Source organism: Dunckerocampus dactyliophorus, chromosome 2, assembly GCF_027744805.1.
Source record: "Dunckerocampus dactyliophorus isolate RoL2022-P2 chromosome 2, RoL_Ddac_1.1, whole genome shotgun sequence".
Classification (NCBI taxonomy): Eukaryota; Metazoa; Chordata; class Actinopteri; order Syngnathiformes; family Syngnathidae; genus Dunckerocampus; species Dunckerocampus dactyliophorus.
The window spans coordinates 1,420,967-1,439,224 of record NC_072820.1 but is presented as its reverse complement, the minus strand read 5'-3'; the positions used below and the strand labels follow the sequence as shown (position 1 = coordinate 1,439,224).

The 18,258-nt window shown below is 42.7% G+C and overlaps 3 protein-coding genes across 4 annotated transcripts in view; all 3 read left to right on the top strand.

The window, feature by feature from the left end:
* The window catches only part of dgki (diacylglycerol kinase, iota), a 64,132-nt gene extending 61,367 nt beyond the window's left edge, over positions 1-2,765 (top strand). For both annotated transcript variants that reach the window (XM_054768435.1, XM_054768434.1), the window contains one exon: positions 44-2,765. In XM_054768435.1, coding sequence (XP_054624410.1) covers positions 44-151 — 108 coding nt within the window. In that variant the 3' untranslated portion in view covers positions 152-2,765. The remainder of the gene's footprint in view (positions 1-43) is intronic.
* Positions 2,766-2,920: 155 nt separating this feature from the next.
* On the top strand, positions 2,921-7,090 carry LOC129177372 (apoptosis facilitator Bcl-2-like protein 14). The gene is made up of 7 exons (XM_054768441.1): positions 2,921-4,474; positions 5,424-5,865; positions 5,954-6,070; positions 6,144-6,220; positions 6,298-6,459; positions 6,518-6,631; positions 6,711-7,090. Exons 2-7 carry the CDS (start codon positions 5,433-5,435, stop codon positions 6,771-6,773), a joined length of 966 nt encoding a protein of 321 aa, XP_054624416.1. The 5' UTR covers positions 2,921-4,474; positions 5,424-5,432; the 3' UTR covers positions 6,774-7,090.
* Positions 7,091-7,341: 251 nt separating this feature from the next.
* The window catches only part of rassf3 (Ras association domain family member 3), a 32,053-nt gene continuing 21,136 nt past the window's right edge, over positions 7,342-18,258 (top strand). The window contains exons 1-2 of the mRNA XM_054768438.1: positions 7,342-8,016; positions 14,764-14,888. Of these exons, the coding sequence (XP_054624413.1) occupies positions 7,506-8,016; positions 14,764-14,888 (636 nt within the window). The 5' untranslated portion in view covers positions 7,342-7,505. The remainder of the gene's footprint in view (positions 8,017-14,763; positions 14,889-18,258) is intronic.

Here is an 18,258-nt window from a genome sequence, read left to right as displayed (position 1 = left end):
GAGTCTCGGCTATCTTTTGTGCTAACGTGTGTGTGTCCTTCAGGGGAAGACACCAGTGGACCAAGCAGAGGGAGACTCTGAGCTCATCTCCTACCTGAGCAGCCAAAAAACATCGTCTACCCCCCATGAGGACTTGGAAACAGCAGTCTGACACGCACACACACACACACACACTTCCACAGTGGCACTGTGCATCCAAAAGTGAATGGACATGTCTGCGTGGACCCCCGGCGGCAGCAGCAGTGGACGATGTTTTATTTCATCAGCTATTTATTTCTATTTATTTGTTCCTAATTCTATTTATTGGCGGTTCCGCTGGGCCGAGCAGCTGATTGTTGGGGCAAAAGTGCACTTTGAGCAGCCGGGCGACGGAGTGCGTTTTTTGACTCCGAAGCATAAAAACTGATGGACGTGTTTGCGCTTTTACGTTCAGCCCCGTCGGACCTTTTTGTGCCAAAGACATTCTTGCAGATCCGTCTCTCTGAGGAAAAAAGGCGCTCGTATCGTTACCTGATGCTATCTTTCACCTTGCACCCGTTTCAAAAACCACAAAAAGCCCCAACGGAAATGATGACAGGAGGGGGAAAAAATGCTTGTTTCAAGATTTTTAATTACAGTCGTCCCTCACTCTATCGCGGTTTTTCAAAAATTGCTGTTTCGGGGTTGAATATTCAAGTATAAAATGGCTAAATCAACTGACTAAGTAAACTACTGTAAAATACACACAAGGCAGAAGCATTCTACTGCTGTGTTCTACATCGGCCTCTAGGTGGCACTGTTCGGTGGGACAGGCACTCAACTCTTCATGATATGCGATACCGCTGATTTCATCTCCGATTCGATACTGAGTAAAATTCAGGCTGGTATCGGCGATACCGATACTTTGTGCAAATTCACCGATTGTGTCTGGTACATTTTTAAAAGTCATAACATAAAGAACACAAGATATTTCATTTATTCATTAAAAATAGTAATAGTAACAATTCATAAATTGTACATTAAAAAGATTGATTATTAATTTCACTGAATTAATAATGTAATATTTTAAAACCTGAAGTATATTACACAACAAGAGAAAAGCAGATGACAAAATCATATCAAATATGCAAAAAGGTTAACTTTGATTTTCTAAAAAAGAAAATAAGTAAAATAATAAGAATAATACCTACTTTAAAGAATGAAAACAATGCACACATGGCTCCATTTACGTTTCATTAGACAAACGTTTCGGACAAACATTACCTTAAACGACTGAAGCATCCAAAGTATCGATATTTTGATTTGAGAATCATTTTCAGAGCGTGTGGAGCCGGTATCGGCGGTATAGATATTTCAATATTTGAAGCCGCCATTACAATACATGGACATATTACAATACTTCCGTGTATTGTACAATAAATCGAGGTATTGTCATGGCAGAAGTACGTTGTCCAGGAAAAAAAACAACAAGGAAATGCTAACGTGTGAGCCTTTGCTATCTTATTTGTGTCTAATATGTCTTATTTTCTCTGATTATATCAACTATATTGGGTAATAGGAGTGTAAAAGTGACTATAGGGGTGTTATTTCCTGTCTTGAGGGCTCTAATAATGTTAAAAACCATATCTAGAAGATTGTCGACAAGTTGTTACTATGCCATAACTACGAAAATATTCTATTGAATATACTGAATCCTTCCTAATTCTCTTATCCTGGTCAGGTGTGGAACCAAATAACCGTGATAAAGCAAAGGGACGACTGTAGTTTGAACGCAAACACAGACGTGTCCAATTACTTCGCCTTTGTGGCCCCCTGGTGGCTGATTGCATAAACACCGCCTCCTCACCTGCGGTGACGTCATTTGGGAGAAATGACAAAGAAATGGTCATATTTACGTAAATATTTGTTGGATTTTGAGGTTGGTCTACTGGAAAAAAGAGAAAACAACCGTTTTCAAGCTTTTCTGAAAAAAAATGTAAATGTAAACTTTGGTATAACAAACATTTGTGCTGTTTCTACGTGCTTGGCTGATGATCAATGGACAACATCTTGATCATCAGGTGAAACAAACCAGTCCAGTTCTGAATATTTGCAGTGTGAGGTGGAAAAAAAGTTGCATTCAGACATCCCAAATGTCGCCCAAAGAGATTCAGTGCGAATCTGTCATATCAGCCAGGATAGGACCCTCCCGTTTTTCCCGGGAAACTCCCGCATTTTCCCCCATTTTTCCCTCATTTTCCAATGCAAATGTTGACATTTCATGTCAATATTGTTGTCAAGCGAGGGATGCAGTGTTTCAACGACTAACTGCTAACTCTTCAGCTGCCATCCAACACATCTTGTAATGTTTTACTCTGTATGTGTGTGTGTGTGTGTGTGTGCGTGTGTGAGACAAAACTCTGAGCCATATTCGATGCAATATGAACAGACGAGGTGGTTTACATTACATTAATGTTTTTAAGCTAGTCGAAGCTCTTGCCGAAGGTGCTTCAGCGCAGGCGGGGTTCAAGTTCTTCTTCTATTTTGTCCTCCCACGCCACGGACTGAAAATACGTCGCCGTCGTCGTAGAGGTCCACTTTCTTCATGGCACGCGTTCTCCGCTTTCACATTTAACCCTGAGCCAGCTGAGGCTACTAACAGACATTTTTGTTAAAAAGTCAGTATAAAGTGCGCACGCGGCGTTTTGAGATCAATGTTTGCTTCGATTTTGGTGAATTTCTGGTCGTTTCCTGACTTTTCTTGAATGACTTGCCTTGGAAAGAGTCAAACACGCTTGGATGGAAAATGTTGTACAGTTTCCTGTTTGAACTTTGCAGTGCACTTTGTCACAAACATGACCATTTTTTCTTGGATTTGTGTTGCTGTAATAATATGTACGCACATATTATGGGTGTGGTTGTGGGCGGGGCCTGTTCCGATCAGCACACCTTTTTTTTTTAATCAATTTGAGTAGAAGCAAGACTTTGGATCTTCACTTTTGTCTCAGTAGCGTTGGCTCTGCATGACGTTTTCATTAATTACTTTGCAGTATTTGCATACAAATGCATTATGAATATTGTTTCAACTATTAAATTATTGTTTGGAATGTTTTTATGCCTGGTTTTCCTGCGGGGTTTTTGTTTTTTTGTGTCTTTTGCTGAAGGTGACTTGAAGTGTTCTGTTTTTATTTTTCTTAAATTGTAAACAGAAGTTTTGACGATGGGCTCTGGTGTTGTTCTCTGCTTGAATGCATGTTTCTAGAGATGCACGTTACCTTTTGCTTTTCTTTCTTTTTTCAAACTGACACCGATAACTTTGTGCTTCTCAAGACCGATATGGTACCGATAACTGATTACTTTTTTTAGATCTGCTTTTTCAAATTTAAGTGTAGTTTGTGCACACCTGGAGGTAAGAAGGACTGGAACAAATTAGGATTGGACCAAGTGTACCTGTTGATTTGTCCTAATCAAATATGATGACATGACTACTACCACATCACTACTACCAGGAGAACCAGAGTATAGAGAGGAGGGAACCACCTCGAGTGGCCCAGCACTACATTATTGGAGCCCTCTAGGCATGACATAACACCCCTATCATCACCTTTACACTCATATTACCCAATATAGTACATATAATAATAATAATAAGAGAAAGTAAGAAATATTGTGCATAGAAAACCTATTTATGACCGTCTAAATACGTTTTTTTTTAACATTATTAGAGCCCTCTAGACATGACATAACACACCTTTAGTCACTTTTCAAATGCCGCGGCCTTAGCATTTCAATGTCTGATATGTTTTTTTGTTTATTCTTCCTGTATGTTTGTTTCCAAGTGAGCTCCGGGGACCGTGAGGCGGGTAACATCACAGGCGGGGGGAAAGAGGAGCGCTTGATTTGTCAACTTGCACAGCAATCTCGCCTGATGGGAGCGTTTTATCGGTTATTGGAGCTATTTTGAGTGTTATCGGATTCATCGGTACGACGTCATAATTCCCTCATATCGCCCGATAATTATCGTGCACCCCTGCGTTTCCTTTTTTTTTTGCACAAACAAAACAACAACACATACATCTCCTTCCTTCTTTCCGTTCCTTTCAGGAATAAGTCAAATTTTTCCACAGACTATGAACATCTTCAGTTAGCTAGTTTGATGCCGTAGCTTGTTACGAGCCACACACCTACATGAATTACAGCTGGAGTTTCCCAAAAGGATCAAGTTCTCTTTTTTTAGATTTGAAAATGAAGTTTCAACCTAAATAACCTCAAGTTGACTTTAATGTTTAATTCCTCTAGCACATGAGTAAAATAAAATATATTCAGAAAATCGTACTATTTGTCTTTTTCTTTTTTTAATGGGCTTCCTGTTATGTTTGCGTGTGGGAAGGAGCACGTGTTCGTGACGTACGTAAGACTTAAAGCGCATGCGTGACGCTGCACCTGAAAACGGAAGTAAAAACTCTACAGGAGGACGTTTGTTGGAACTTGTTTGCCCCTTTGGAGCCGTCTCTCTGTAAGTAGTAACCCTTTTATCTTTCTTGACGATCAATTTGTACAAGACGTACCGGAAGAAAAGGGCTCTAATCTGACTTTTGTGACCCTCGTGGACGTTTTGAATGAGTTGCTGTGTAAAAATAAGCCTTTACTGTGTTTTATAGCTTCTCTTGGTTCTCAAAGTGACTGTCACGACGAAAGAAATTGTGTATACCCCCTGTCGCATTTAATGAGTTACTCAATTTAAATTTACAATCAATCTCTTTAACCAACTGTAACGAAATTGTGGTACTTTATATTCTCTTTTTTTACAAACCATCCTATATGCTTTTACTTTGGCCTATGAGTGCGTGTTTCACGATATAAATGTGATTTCTAAATGTGATGATTGTCTTTTTGAGGTTTAAGAGATGTTGAATTGCCCTTCCATTTAGTGCTGCTGTGTTCTATCAACCGCCGCCAGGGGGAGACAAATCACCATAAATGGTACAAGCCGGGTTGTCCAAAATTTTCTCCACCGAGGACCACAAACGGAAATATGAAAGGAATGCTAACAAGTTATTTGTATTTCTAAAAAAAAAACTTCATCTCAGCTTTGTCGTACACATGAAAAAGACTTTTATTAGGTATCAACTTCACTCTTGGCTTTTTTTTAATCCCCCCATTTTTGCTGTTAATTTAATTTTCCAAATATTTTGACATTATTCTTAAGTCTTCATGCATGTATTATTTATCATATATACATATAGTATAACATATATTATAATATGACGTTATTCCCATAATATAACTTTTCCCCCAAATTAATTTTCCAAAAACATTTTGTTTTGTTTGTCATATTAGAGGTTTTATGCTAATAAAATGATGTGATTTTTCCTCGTAATATTGTGGTGTTCTTGTTGATGCCATTTTCTCATTAGATTACAGCTTTTGTCAATATTTTGACTTTATTCTTGTAAAATGACCAGCAAGCCAACATGGCAAACGGACGCATCGAAATCCACGACCCCTTCGCCAACGGCAACAACCTCAGCAGCAGCAGCAGCAGCAGTGGCGCTGCTGCCGACAGCCGGGAAGCTACCTCAGATGCAGAGAACCTGCGGAACATCGTGGAATTCCGCCTCATGATGGCGTACGCAAAGAGGCGGCGGAGGAGAAAATGCAGCGAGTCGTCCTTGGAGGGGTCCCTGGAGGCTCAAATGGGCTGCTTGGACTCCGGCGACAAGAGCGAAGAAGAGAAGGCATCTACAAAGAAGAAGAAGAGGAGGTGGAAACGTCTGACGAGCATTTTGAGATGCATCAAGCCTGAGACGGGGGAAGCTCGGAGAGCCCCTGAGAGAGGAGGTGATTTCATCTGTGCCCAAGGTCCTGCAGACAGACATATCATCATCAACCAAGGTCCTGCAGACGGTAAGGAATCTTGTTTTTTCACAGGACTAAATGACAGTGTGGTGCCCCCCCACCCATTGGTTGTGGTCAAAATGTGTGCACTTCAAAGTCCCCTCAGGTGATGTGGAGGGGGCGGACGAGATAGACAAGGTGGCCTGCAGGCTGACGGACATCGCCGATGACATCCCCTTCGCCCCGCCGGAAGTGGAGCTGGATTCTCCGGAAGGTGAGTCGTGATTCCCGATTCGTGGAAGCGGGTTGGTTGACGACGGCGTGCTGTGTGTGTCCGTTCCAACCAGAGGACGCCAACGTGGAGAAGCTGATTGGCCTCCTTCTGAGGGAGTGTGGAGACAGCCTGGACCAGAAGGTCACCAACGTAAGTGAGAATGTGAGCACTCTAGACCCCACCAGGGGGCAGAATCCACGTGGAAGGTGAGCGTCCATGTCCCACAGGAGCTCAGAGACGCTTTAACGGCCATGGAGCTTTTCTGGAACTACGGCTTCTTTGAGAGGTTGATCCAGACCGTCCTGATGAGGTTGGGCCTCTTCAACCCTGACCCTGAAGCTCCCGGTCCTCAAACGTCACCCAAGACTCAGATTGCCGTCGCTTGCGAGGTGAGAAGAACGACGGGCTTTTGTGAACATGTTTGCCTCATGTGGTTGTTGTCTGCAGGTCACCAGTCGCCTGTCTGCTGCTGACACGCTGCCTGTGAACCGCCTGATGGGATACGGCGCCACCTACCTGCAGAATCACTTCTCCTCCTGGGCCAAGCAGCAGGGCGGTTATGTATGTCTCACACACACACACACACACACACACACACACAGGTTGAGTGTTTTTACGCCATGGATGTCTTCTGTTGCAGGAGGCGGCCTTTAGCTGTGAAGAAGATGATGATGATGATGATGATGGCGATGATGTGCAGTGATGGCCGCCATCTCGGCTATCGCTGCTACCGATGCTTGTTTACACATTTTTGCACCTTCCGTCTTACACTGGAAGCGGACACAAAGTGGTGATCCGTGCAGCAGAGGGAATAATAAGCACATTTATTATGTCTCAGTATTGTGACTGTTAGCAAAGTAACCCATCCTATTTTGATAAAGGAGTGTGAAAGATACGTTCTGTCGCTTGGCTAATATGTTGGACCGAATGGATGTATACTAATCAGTGAGCATGAATAAAAATTGAAGTTTAATTTCAAGCATTTTCACGTTTGAAGCTGTCCAGGCTGAATTGTTTGTGTTTCAAGTCACAGAAAACTCTAACGTCATTTGGAGGCGTGGAAACAGCACCCTCGTGTGGTTGCGTTGGGCTACTGCAGCAGTAGTGTGCGGCAACAACAAACTGGAGTTTTAAAATGTTTAAATTAGACACTTTATGCTGATGTCATGGACGCAGAATTGTTCCGTTTATGAATTTTGATCTTAAAAACGAGTCGTCAACGTTTTTGTGTGCTTAGAATTGGATTCTTGAATGGGGAATTCTTTCAGCAGGGTCTCCGCCTGCTCGGCTGCCGTGTGTGAAATGAGATCCAACCCGTTCTGGACCGAGCCGACTGCCACAACCTGCTCCTGGACGGCGACCAGGAAGGCTCGCAGTGTCCCCTCGACGCAATGCCGCTTCCCCTGCTTCCCGACGCCTCCGCCCGGCTGTGAGGATGAAGGAGGTCCATCATGGGGGTCGCAAGCACGTCGCCTCGGCTGACCTTCCACCGCCCGCGGTCCACGTCAGCCGAGCCCCGCCGATACTAAGCGGCGCTACGGAGGAAACGTCACCGCCGGCGGGCGCCAGGCTGCGGCTCTCCAACAAGGTGGGGATGGTGAAGGTGGTGCGGCGGCACCTGTCTCCTCAGCCGCCCAGCCTGGAGAGCCTGGAGGCGGCTTGGAGGGGCAGAGCTCGACCGGAGCCTTTGAGGAGCCCAGACAGAAGGAAGGGCCAGGCAGAGACCGGGGACAGACTGGGCCAGGAAGGGCACGCTGGGGGACCGCATAGGACCCGGAAGAAGGGGTTCAGACCCCCTGACGTGAGGACCATCTTCACGTCGGGGGAGAAGGACCCTAGGGTGAAGGAGGAGTCCGGGGAGGGCCACAGCTTTGGGCCTGGAGGGGAGGGCACCTGGTGTGACGTATGCTGCAAGTACATCTTCCGCAGGGGTCTCACCTGTGCAAGTGAGTGTCACTTTCACTTTTCATTTTTGTCTCTTTATGATGGAATCATCAAATACTCATTACAATGTAATTACGGAGTAATGATCCATAGGTGAGAGAGTTTGTGTGTGTCCTGTCATTGACAGGTGAGCAGTACCTAAAAGTCAGCTGGGGTAGGCTCCTGCCCACCAATCACCCTAATGAGAAAACAGCTGAATGTTGGCATAACACAGACTTGGGAAGAAACCCCACAATCATGTCATCCTTTTCAAAATGTCCTAATTAGTCATGTAATAATCAATCACGTCCTAATTAGTAATGTGACCTTGATGGTGGTGGTGACGGCAGACAGACATGAGGGCCGCGCCACGCCAGAATGTTGTTGGCATGCGGGCCGACCGGATCGGATCGGGTCTGAAATCTGAAACCAGACGCCAAGTCTGTCAAACAACAGCAACTAGTAAAGTTTGTTGTTGACCTTCCATAAAGAACTGACAAAAATACATATATATATATGTGTGTATATGTATATATATATATATATATATATATATATATATATATATATATATACTGCTAAAAAAATTAGAGGAACACTTGGAAAACACATCAGATCTAAACTGGGGGAAAATGATGTTGAATATGTTTCCTGATAATAAGTGGGTGATGTATTAGTAACAAAATGATGCCACATCATTTGATAGAAATGAAAATGATCACCCTATAGAGGGGGGAAATCAAAGACACCCCAAAAATGAAAGTGAAAAAATGATGCAGCACACTGGTCCATTTAGCTAAAATGTCATTGTAGCAACTCAAAATGATTCTCAGTAGTTTGTGTGGCCCCCACGTGCTTGTACGCATGCCTGACAACGTGGGGGCATGCTCCTAATGAGACTACGGATGGTGTCCTGGGGGATCTCCTCCCAGATCTGGACCAGGGCATCACTGAGCTCCTGGACAGTCTGAGGAGCAACCTGGCGGCGCCGGATGGACCTAAACATAATGTCCCAGAGGTGTTCTATTGGGTTTATTGGGTCAGGTGAACGTGGGGGCCAGTCAATGGTATCAATTCCTTCATCCTCCAGGAACGACCTGCATACACTAGCCACATGAGGTCGGGCATTGTCGTGGACCAGGAGGAACCCAGGTCCCACTGCACCAGCGTAGGTTCTGACAATGGGTCCAAGGATTTCATCCCGGTACCTAATAGCAGTCAGGGTGCCGTTATCTAACCTGTAGAGGTCTGTGCGTCCTTCCAGGGATATGCCTCCCCAGACCATCACTGACCCACCACCAAACCGGTCATGCTGAATGATGTTGCAGGCAGCATAACGTTCTCCACAACATCTCCAGACCCTTTCACGTCTGTCGCATGTGCTCAGGTTGAACTTGCTCTCATCAGGGAAGAGCACAGGGCACCAGTGGTGTAGTTGCCAATTCTGGTGGTCTATGGCAAATGCCAATGAAGCTCTACGGTGCTGGGCGGTGAGCCCTCAGGCCACCCTCATGGAGCCTGTTTCTGATTGTTTGGTCAGAAACATTCACACCAGTGGCCTGCTGGAGGTCATTTTGTAGGGCTCTGGCAGTGCTCATCCTGTTCCTCCTTGCACAAAGGAGCAGATACCGATCCTGCTGAGGGTTGAAGGACCTTCTACGGCCCTGTCCAGCTCTCCTGGAGTAACTACCTGTCTCCTGGAATCTCCTCCATGCGTCCATGTACCTCAGTGATGCCCTGGTCCAGATCTGGGAGGAGATCCCCCTATAGAGGATCTTTGACTTGTTTTTGTAGTAGTTTATCAAAAACAGCACAGCGCTCTTGTCACATAGAGGATCTTTGACTAGTTTTCACTGTAGTAGATCCTCAAAAACAGTGGAGTGCTCTTGTATCTATAGATGATACATATAGCAGTCATGTAGAGGATCTTTGACTATGTTGACTCGTGTTTTCGCAGTCAGTCCTCAGAAACAACAGAACACTTGTCACATAGACGATCTTTGACTAGTGTTCTTTGTCGTTGGCCTGTAAAAACAGCAGCGTGCTGATGTCACTTAGATCTTTTTACTAGTGTTTTTGTTGTAGGTCCTCAAAAACAGCAGAGCACTCTTGTATCTATAGAGGATCTCAAGATTCAAGATTCAAGAGAGTTTTATTGTCATGTGCATGGTAAAACAGCAGTTATACCATGCAATGAAAATCTTATTCTGTTCATTCTCCCAAGAAAAAGAAAGAAAACACAAGAAAGAATAAGAACATAAGAAACATAAACATTAAGCAGCAACAAAAAGAAGAGACATTCATACAAATAAATATACAAATAAATAAGTAATAAATAAATAAAGTGCTATGAGTGTGTGCGTGTGTTGCGTGCGACGTGTGTGAGTGCTTCGTTGAGAAGCCTGATGGCCTGTGGGTAAAAGCTGTTTGCCAGCCTTGTGGTCCTGGACTTCAAACTCCTGTAGCGTCTGCCTGACGGTAGGAGTGTGAATAATGAGTGTTGTGGATGTGTGCTGTCCTTGATGAGGTTGTGTGTTCTGCGTAGGACTCTAGATTTATAAATGTCTTGCAGTGAGGGGAGTGCTGCCCCAACAATGTTCTGTGAGGTCTTGATCACCCGCTGGAGTGCCTTCCTATCACGTGTTGTACAGTTACCGTACCAAACAGTGATGGAGGCGGTAAGGACACTTTCCATAGTGCATCTGTAGAAGCAACTCAGGATTGTGGTGGACATGCCAAATTTCCTCAGTCTTCTCAGGAAGTACAGTCTCCTTTGGGACTTCTTGATGATTTGTTGGGTGTTGTGAGACCAGGTGAGGTACTCGCTGATGTGTGTGCCAAGGAACTTGAAGGTTTTCACCCTCTCCACCTCAGTCTCATCAATAAACAGGGGTCTATGCGGCTCCTTTTCCCTTGTTCTTGGGTCGATGATCATCTCTTTAGTCTTATCTGTATTGAGAAGGAGATTGTTATCACGACACCAAGCTATGAGGTCCACCACCTCTCTTCTGTATGATGTTTCAACACCACCAGTGATCAGGCCGATGACTGTAGTGTCATCCGCAAATTTAATGATGCTGGTGTTGTTCTGGGAGGCCACGCAATCGTAGGTGAAGAGCGTGTAGAGGAGCGGACTCAGCACACACCCCTGTGGGGTCCCAGTGCTCACAATTCTTGAGCTGGATGTGCGATTGTGGACTCTGACTGACTGGGGCCTGCCTGTTAGAAAGTTAAACACCCAGTTACAGAGGGAGGGTGACAGGCCAAGTGTGAGGAGCTTATTTGTGAGTTTGTGGGGGCTGACTGTATTAAATGCAGAGCTATAGTCTATAAATAGCATTCTGACGTATGTGTCCTGGCCCTGTAGGTGAGAAAGGGCTGTGTGGATGGCAGTGTTGACTGCATCATCCGTGGACCGGTTCTGGCGATATGCAAACTGGAGAGGGTCCACAGTTGCCGCCGGGATGCTCTTTTTGATGTGGGTCATGACTATTCTTTCAAAGCACTTCATAACAATAGGAGTGAGTGCTATAGGGCGATAGTCATTCAAGCAGGTCACGTTGCTCTTCTTGGGTACGGGCACTATGGTGGTGGACTTAAAGCAGGTCGGTACAGATGCTTGTGCAAGCGACAGGTTAAATATGTCAGCAAGCACATCAGCTAGCTCTGATGAGCAAACCCGAAGTGCACGTCCTGAGATGTTGTCTGGGCCTGCTGCTTTTCGTGGGTTTGTTTTGTTCAGAACCCTGCGCACATCAGCTGATGTCACCATGAGAGGTGAGTCCTGTGTGCTCCCCAAGTCCAGCCACCCTCTCTGCTCATCAGGAGTTTGGGTGTCAAAGCGGGCATAGAACTCATTCAGCTCATCTGGAAGTGTGGTTTGGCTGGACGTGGCTACGCTACTCCGCTGTCGATAGTCTGTGATGTGCTGGAGCCCCGCCCACATGCGCCGAGGGTCTGAGGTGGAATAGTCTCTGACTCGTTTTTATTGTAATAGGTCAAAAATAGCACAATATAGAGGATCTTTGACTAGTGTTTTTTAGAAAATTCTAAAAAACAGCAGAGCACTCTTGTATCTATAGAGGATCTTTGACTTGTTTTTGTAGTAGTTTATCAAAAACAGCAGAGTGCTCTTGTCACATAGAGGATCTTTGGCTAGTTTTTATTGTAGTAGGTACTCAAAAACAGCTGAGTGCTCTTGTAGCCATAGAGGATACATATACATGTCATATAGAGGATCTTTGACTATGTTGACTAGTGTTTTGCAGTAGGTCTTCAAAATCAGCAGAGAGCTCATTGCATAGAGGATCTTTGACACGCATTTTTGTAGGTGCTCCTTAAAAACAGCAGAGTGCTCTTGTCACATGGAGGATATTGGGCTACAGATTTTGCAGTATGTCCTCAAAAACAGCAGAGTTCTCCTGTCCTCATATAGGATGCCTGAGTGAAAACAGAATGTGATAAGAGTGAGGAGTTTGGTTGCACGTAAGCGGTTAGCAAGTGGATCAGTCATTGGCAAACAGGAAGTAGATGATCAAGTCATTGGGAAAAACAGGAAGTAGATGATCAAGTCATTGGTAAAAACAGGAAGTAGATGATCAAGTCATTGATAAAACAGGAAGCAGATGATCAAGTCATTGGCAAACAGGAAGTAGATGATCCAGTCACTGATAAAAACAGGAAGTAGATGATCCAGTCATTGGTAAAAACAGGAAGCAGATGATCAAGTCATTGGCAAACAGGAAGTAGATGATCCAGTCACTGATAAAAACAGGAAGTAGATGATCCAGTCATTGGTAAAAACAGGAAGTAGATGATCAAGTCATTGGTAAAAACAGGAAGTAGATGATCAAGTCATTGATAAAAACAGGAAGCAGATGATCAAGTCATTGATAAAAACAGGAAGCAGATGATCAAGTCATTGGCAAACAGGAAGTAGATGATCCAGTCACTGATAAAAACAGGAAGTAGATGATCCAGTCATTGATAAAAACAGGAAGTAGATGATCAGCTATGCCTGAGCTCCACTTTCATGAGGACTTCTAAATCCTGAATCAAGTCTCTTGGTGGTTTCTCTTCAAGGATCTTAGTCTGCTTCCATGGAATATTCACCAGGTGCAATCCATGAACCATCAGACCTCACTAAGTTCCTCACGCTGGGAATTCTGAAGCTGAGTGAGAAATGTGTGTGTGTGTGTGTGTGTGTTTTGTGGAGCCCAAGTGTGACAATGGCTGAACAAACAAGAAGGAAGCAGCTGACCCACACAGACGGGGGTCGGCCTGATCAGGGAGGAGCTGCTGTCAGCTAGGACACACACACACACACACACACACACACACACACACACACACACACAGAGGTATGATGGATGGCAGTGTGTGTGTTGCTGAGGAGTCTCTGTCAGGGTTTTCCGTTCGTGCGGCGTGACGATGGGCGTCGTGAAGAACTTTGGCAGAACTTTCAGGAGGATTTCGGGATTTTTCTACCGTTTTCCCGCCGTGATGAGACGCTCGGGGCGGCTGGAGGTCAGCCTGCTCTGGAAGAACTCTGGTGAGTCCACGTGGAGAACGTCCTTACTCGGGAAATAGCACATTTGAAAAAGCCATACTGCATCTGCTCTGCACCTGCATGCCTGTACTTTAGTAGAAGTAGAAAGTAGAAAACTATGACTTTTTTCAACTGCTTGGTTGCCATGACAACAGCCTGACTATTTCACAGCATCATTCCCTGTGACCTCTGACCTCCACAAACACAAACTCCATTAGAGTCTTCCTGCAAAAACACACAAACCAGCCAACTAGTTCCACGCACCATCTTTGCAGCACATTCCTGAAAACAACACAGCACTCCTGTCACATAGAGGATCTTTGACTGGCGTTTTTACAGTCGGTCCTTGAAAACATCAACGCACTCCTGTCAAATAGAGGATCTTTGACTAGGTCCTTCAAATCAGCAGAGCACCCTGTCACAGAGAGGATCTTTGACTGGTGTTTTTGCAGACGATCCTTAAAAACAGCAAAGTGCACCTGTCACAGAGGATCTTTGACATGCATTTTTGTAGTTGATGAATAAAAACAGCAGCGCGCTCTTGTTACATAGAGGATCTTTGACACGCATTTTTGTAGTTGATCAATAAAAACAGCAGAGTGCTCTTGTTACATAGAGGATCTTTGACACGCATTTTTGCAGTCAATCATTAAAAACAGCAGAGCAGGAGGATCTGTTAGCAGGTCAGGTGTTCATTTTTGTGAAAGTGCATTGAATCATCGTGCGCTGAAACTTGCTTCATGACCTTCCACCTTTTCAGACTTTCAAAGTAAGAGCCTTCCAGTTACTGTTGGTAGCCACGTTGGTTTCCTTCACATGACCTTGACGTACGGACGGCCGCAGGGATGTCGCCTCCTCTCGGGAGGAGCGGAGCCGCCGGATGACGGCGGGAAATCCAGCAAACCGTCACAACGCAACACGTCAACCAGGCCAGAAAGCATGACTCAGCAGTCCGTCCACAAACACACGACTCAGCACTACAGCACAGTGGCTGTGTGTGTGTGCGTGTGTGGAGAGAGAGAGAGAGAGAGAGAGAGACACATTTATCCAAATTGACAGGGGAGGAAGAGGATGTGATAGATGGATGAAGGTGGGGACATGGGCGGGGCCTTGTGCAATCTCCCGCATGGCAGACAGGTGCTAAGGCCAGGTAGCGCCGCCTTGGTCCCAGAGGTGAGAGGTGACGCGTGCGGCTTGTGACCAGTCTGTGTGGCGTTTGCAGGTTGCAAGTACGCGTGTCACGCCGCCTGTCGAGATCGAGTGTCGCTGGACTGTCACCCGGCGCCGTCGCATGTCACCCACGACCAGCTCAACAACAACAACAACGTCAGCAACGCCGCGCCGCACGTGAGTTTAAAACCTTTCATGTTATAATTTCTAGTATTATAATTACATGTATTATTTTTTATTGAAAAAAATCTACAATATTATGAATAGTTATTTTGAATCTGTTATAATTGTATGATATTTGTATATTATAATAAAAAATAGTTTTAAAATACATTATTCTTAAATTCTTGTCTAATGTATAGTAAGCTACAGCAGCCAGTGTGAATATGGCGCCCCCCTGTGGAGACAAACCGTATTACACCAGAGCGCACAAATCAATGAGGTCAAATGTTTGGAGACACCTTCTCATTCAAAGGGATGCAATAGTGTCTCCAAACTTTCGCATTTATAGCATTAGAATTAGATGTATTATTTGTATTATTTTTCATTTTTTAAAAATTAAATACTATGAATAATTATTTTTAATAAATTATACATGTATTATTTGTTTATATTATTGTATATTATTTTATGAATTATTTTAATATTATAATTGCAAATATTTTTAAATACATTATTTTGGTGTGTACGGCTGTACTTTTGACCTCATTGGTTTGTGCGCTCTGATGTAGTACGGTTTGCCTCCACAGGAGGGCGCCATATTCACACTGGCTGCTGTAGCTTACTATACGTAAGACAATAATTTATTTAAAAATGTTTAATTAGATTCAAATATTTTTAAACTCATAATTTATTAAAATAATTATTCATAATATTTTACATTTTTAGGAAAAAAATGCATGTAAATATACTGCTATAATATTATTTTAATTCTTGTCTAACAAACTTTTAGGAAAAACAACCAGCAAAGCATTTTAGCCTATGCTTTTTTTGGTCTGCTTTCATGCATTGTTGGACCCCCACTTTGTGTGCGTCACTGTCCAAGAATGATTTCTGGAAGATGTCTGGGTGTGTGTGCGTGTGTGTACCTCCTGGTTTGTGTTACTGCGTTATACACAGGAGTACTTTTTCATCATGAAGTCCTCCTCCAGGTGTGAAATGATGTGATGTGTGTTGACGTTCATCTATGAAGAGCATGATACTGTGAAACATCGTATACAGTATGTGTATGGTCACATCATATATGTGTAACCTTACGTCTGGTCACGCTTTGGGAATGTCTCCAAACTAGCGCCAAAGGCCCAAAGATAGTTGCTGCTTGGATTTCAGAGGTGAAAGTTGAGGGTGGTGTCACAGATCAGGAAGGTTTCAAGGATGTTCCTGCTCGAGTTTCTCGAACAAAACCACGAGAGCGCTGAGGGTGTTTTGTTTCCAAAAGGTGAACGGTCATCCTGTCTCAGCTCAAATTACATTGAAATGTTTTTTTATCTTTATTTTTATGAAAGACGGTCGGAACATGGGGCGGTGGCGTGTCATGTGACGGTCCTGGTGGGTTCTGTGTGCATGTGGAGGAGGGTTAGAATCACAGGGTTCTGCTGAGTGCACAATTGTGGGCTTCATGAATTATTTTATCCATACGTCAACACATCTTCTTTCTCTTATCCGAGGTCGGGTTGGGGGGCCGCAGCCTTGGACGAGAAGCCCATTTATTTATTTATTTATTTATTTATATTTTTTATTCATTTAATTGTTTTATGCATATTTTAAGTTTTTTACAGTTGAAATATTTTATGGTTTACTTGTTTTTATATAGTTTGAAAAGATTTGTTGTATTTAACATTTGAATTCATTTTTAAATTATATTTTATAATTATATAAATATATTTTTTAATTATTTATATTTGTAATTATTTTATATTTTAAATATATAATATTTAAATTATGTGAAATATTACACTTTGTATTGTTATATACTTTATTATATGCAATAATTTATACTATTTTGTAATTATTATTTTTTTTTTACATTTGATATTTAAAATTATTTGAATTATTTAGCATTTTTAATTTGGATATTTTAATTTGTTTATATTAATTTATACTTCAGTATTTTTTTATTTAAAATGATTGAAATGAAGTATTTTAATTCTATTTTAATTTTATATTTGAATGAGTTTATAGATATATTTATTTTTATTTTCATTTAAGTGTATATATTTAACATAATTGTAATTATTTTTAATTTATATTTTAAAATGAATTTATATGTTTACCGTTTTTATTCATTTAATATTTTAATCATTCTTTAAAAATGATTGTCATTTATTTTCTCAGGTATTTAGCAGATTTTGCGAATAAGAGGAGTGAAACGCTGCACACGTGAACGACTTCATGCAATTTCTTGTAAAAAACCTGGCGTAATGTCGCTGCTAACAGCGGCGGAATTGTATTGAAATTGCTTGACGTCAAACCTCGCCACGCGTCAGCACGGACTCGTTAGAACATCCAGCAAAACATCCTTTCTAAGGTTCATCCTCAGTCAGAGGGACCTCATCGCCGCCATGTTTGCACAACACCACCTCATCTTGCTTCCTGCGCCCTGATTGGCTCAGAGAAAAGGGAGCGTCTGTTAATGAGTGACTGGGAGGAAGTCAACAAGTCCTGCGCTCCACTTCCTGTCCTCTGGGAAAGACAAACACGCCGGGGGGGGGGGGGGATAGAGAAGGGTAGCAAGGTCGTAAGGGGGGTTATTCGTCAGCATCAGCATATTCTAAATAAAAGAAGGTTATTTTTTTATTCTGCTATTTTTATCATCTTAGATTTCACCAAAAGCCTCTAAAATTGACTTTTAAAAGAGCCTTATGTGACGTATCATGTGACATTATGTCACATAAGTCGAAATGGCGTCTGCTTGGTTAAATACGTAGGTCGTTTTTATATTGTACTGTATTTACCAGCTGAGATTTTACCTAAAGCTTGCAAAATATACTTTTAAAGATGGCATATTACGTGACATATCTCAAATATTACTAACCAATTCTGAAATATACATTTAGAGAGCTTTTGATCGATATTATGTAACATCAATTACATATTCCACACCAAGATGCCATCCTCTGGGTTGAATACGTAGCTTATTTTTATATTCTGCCATTTATAATCATCTTAGATTTCACCAAAAGCCTCTGAAATATACTTTTATAGAGCTTCCGTGACATATTATGCAGCATAACTCAAATATTCCAGACCCAAATGCCGTCTGCTGGGTTGAATGTGTTCAAGTTATTTTATATTCTGCGAATTTTACCAGCTTAGATTTCACCAAAAGTCTCTAAAATATACTTTAAGAGCTTTCATGGCATACTATGTGACATAACCAACTATATATACCTGCTTGGATTTCACCAAAATCTTGTAGAATCTACTTTTGTGCGTTTATTTATTTATTTTGTCCAGTCCAGACATTTGGGTAGCTAGTATTGTTGATCTAAATACCCTTAGGTGCTCAACAGACTTGCTCTGCCAGGGAAAAGTGTAAGCTACTCTA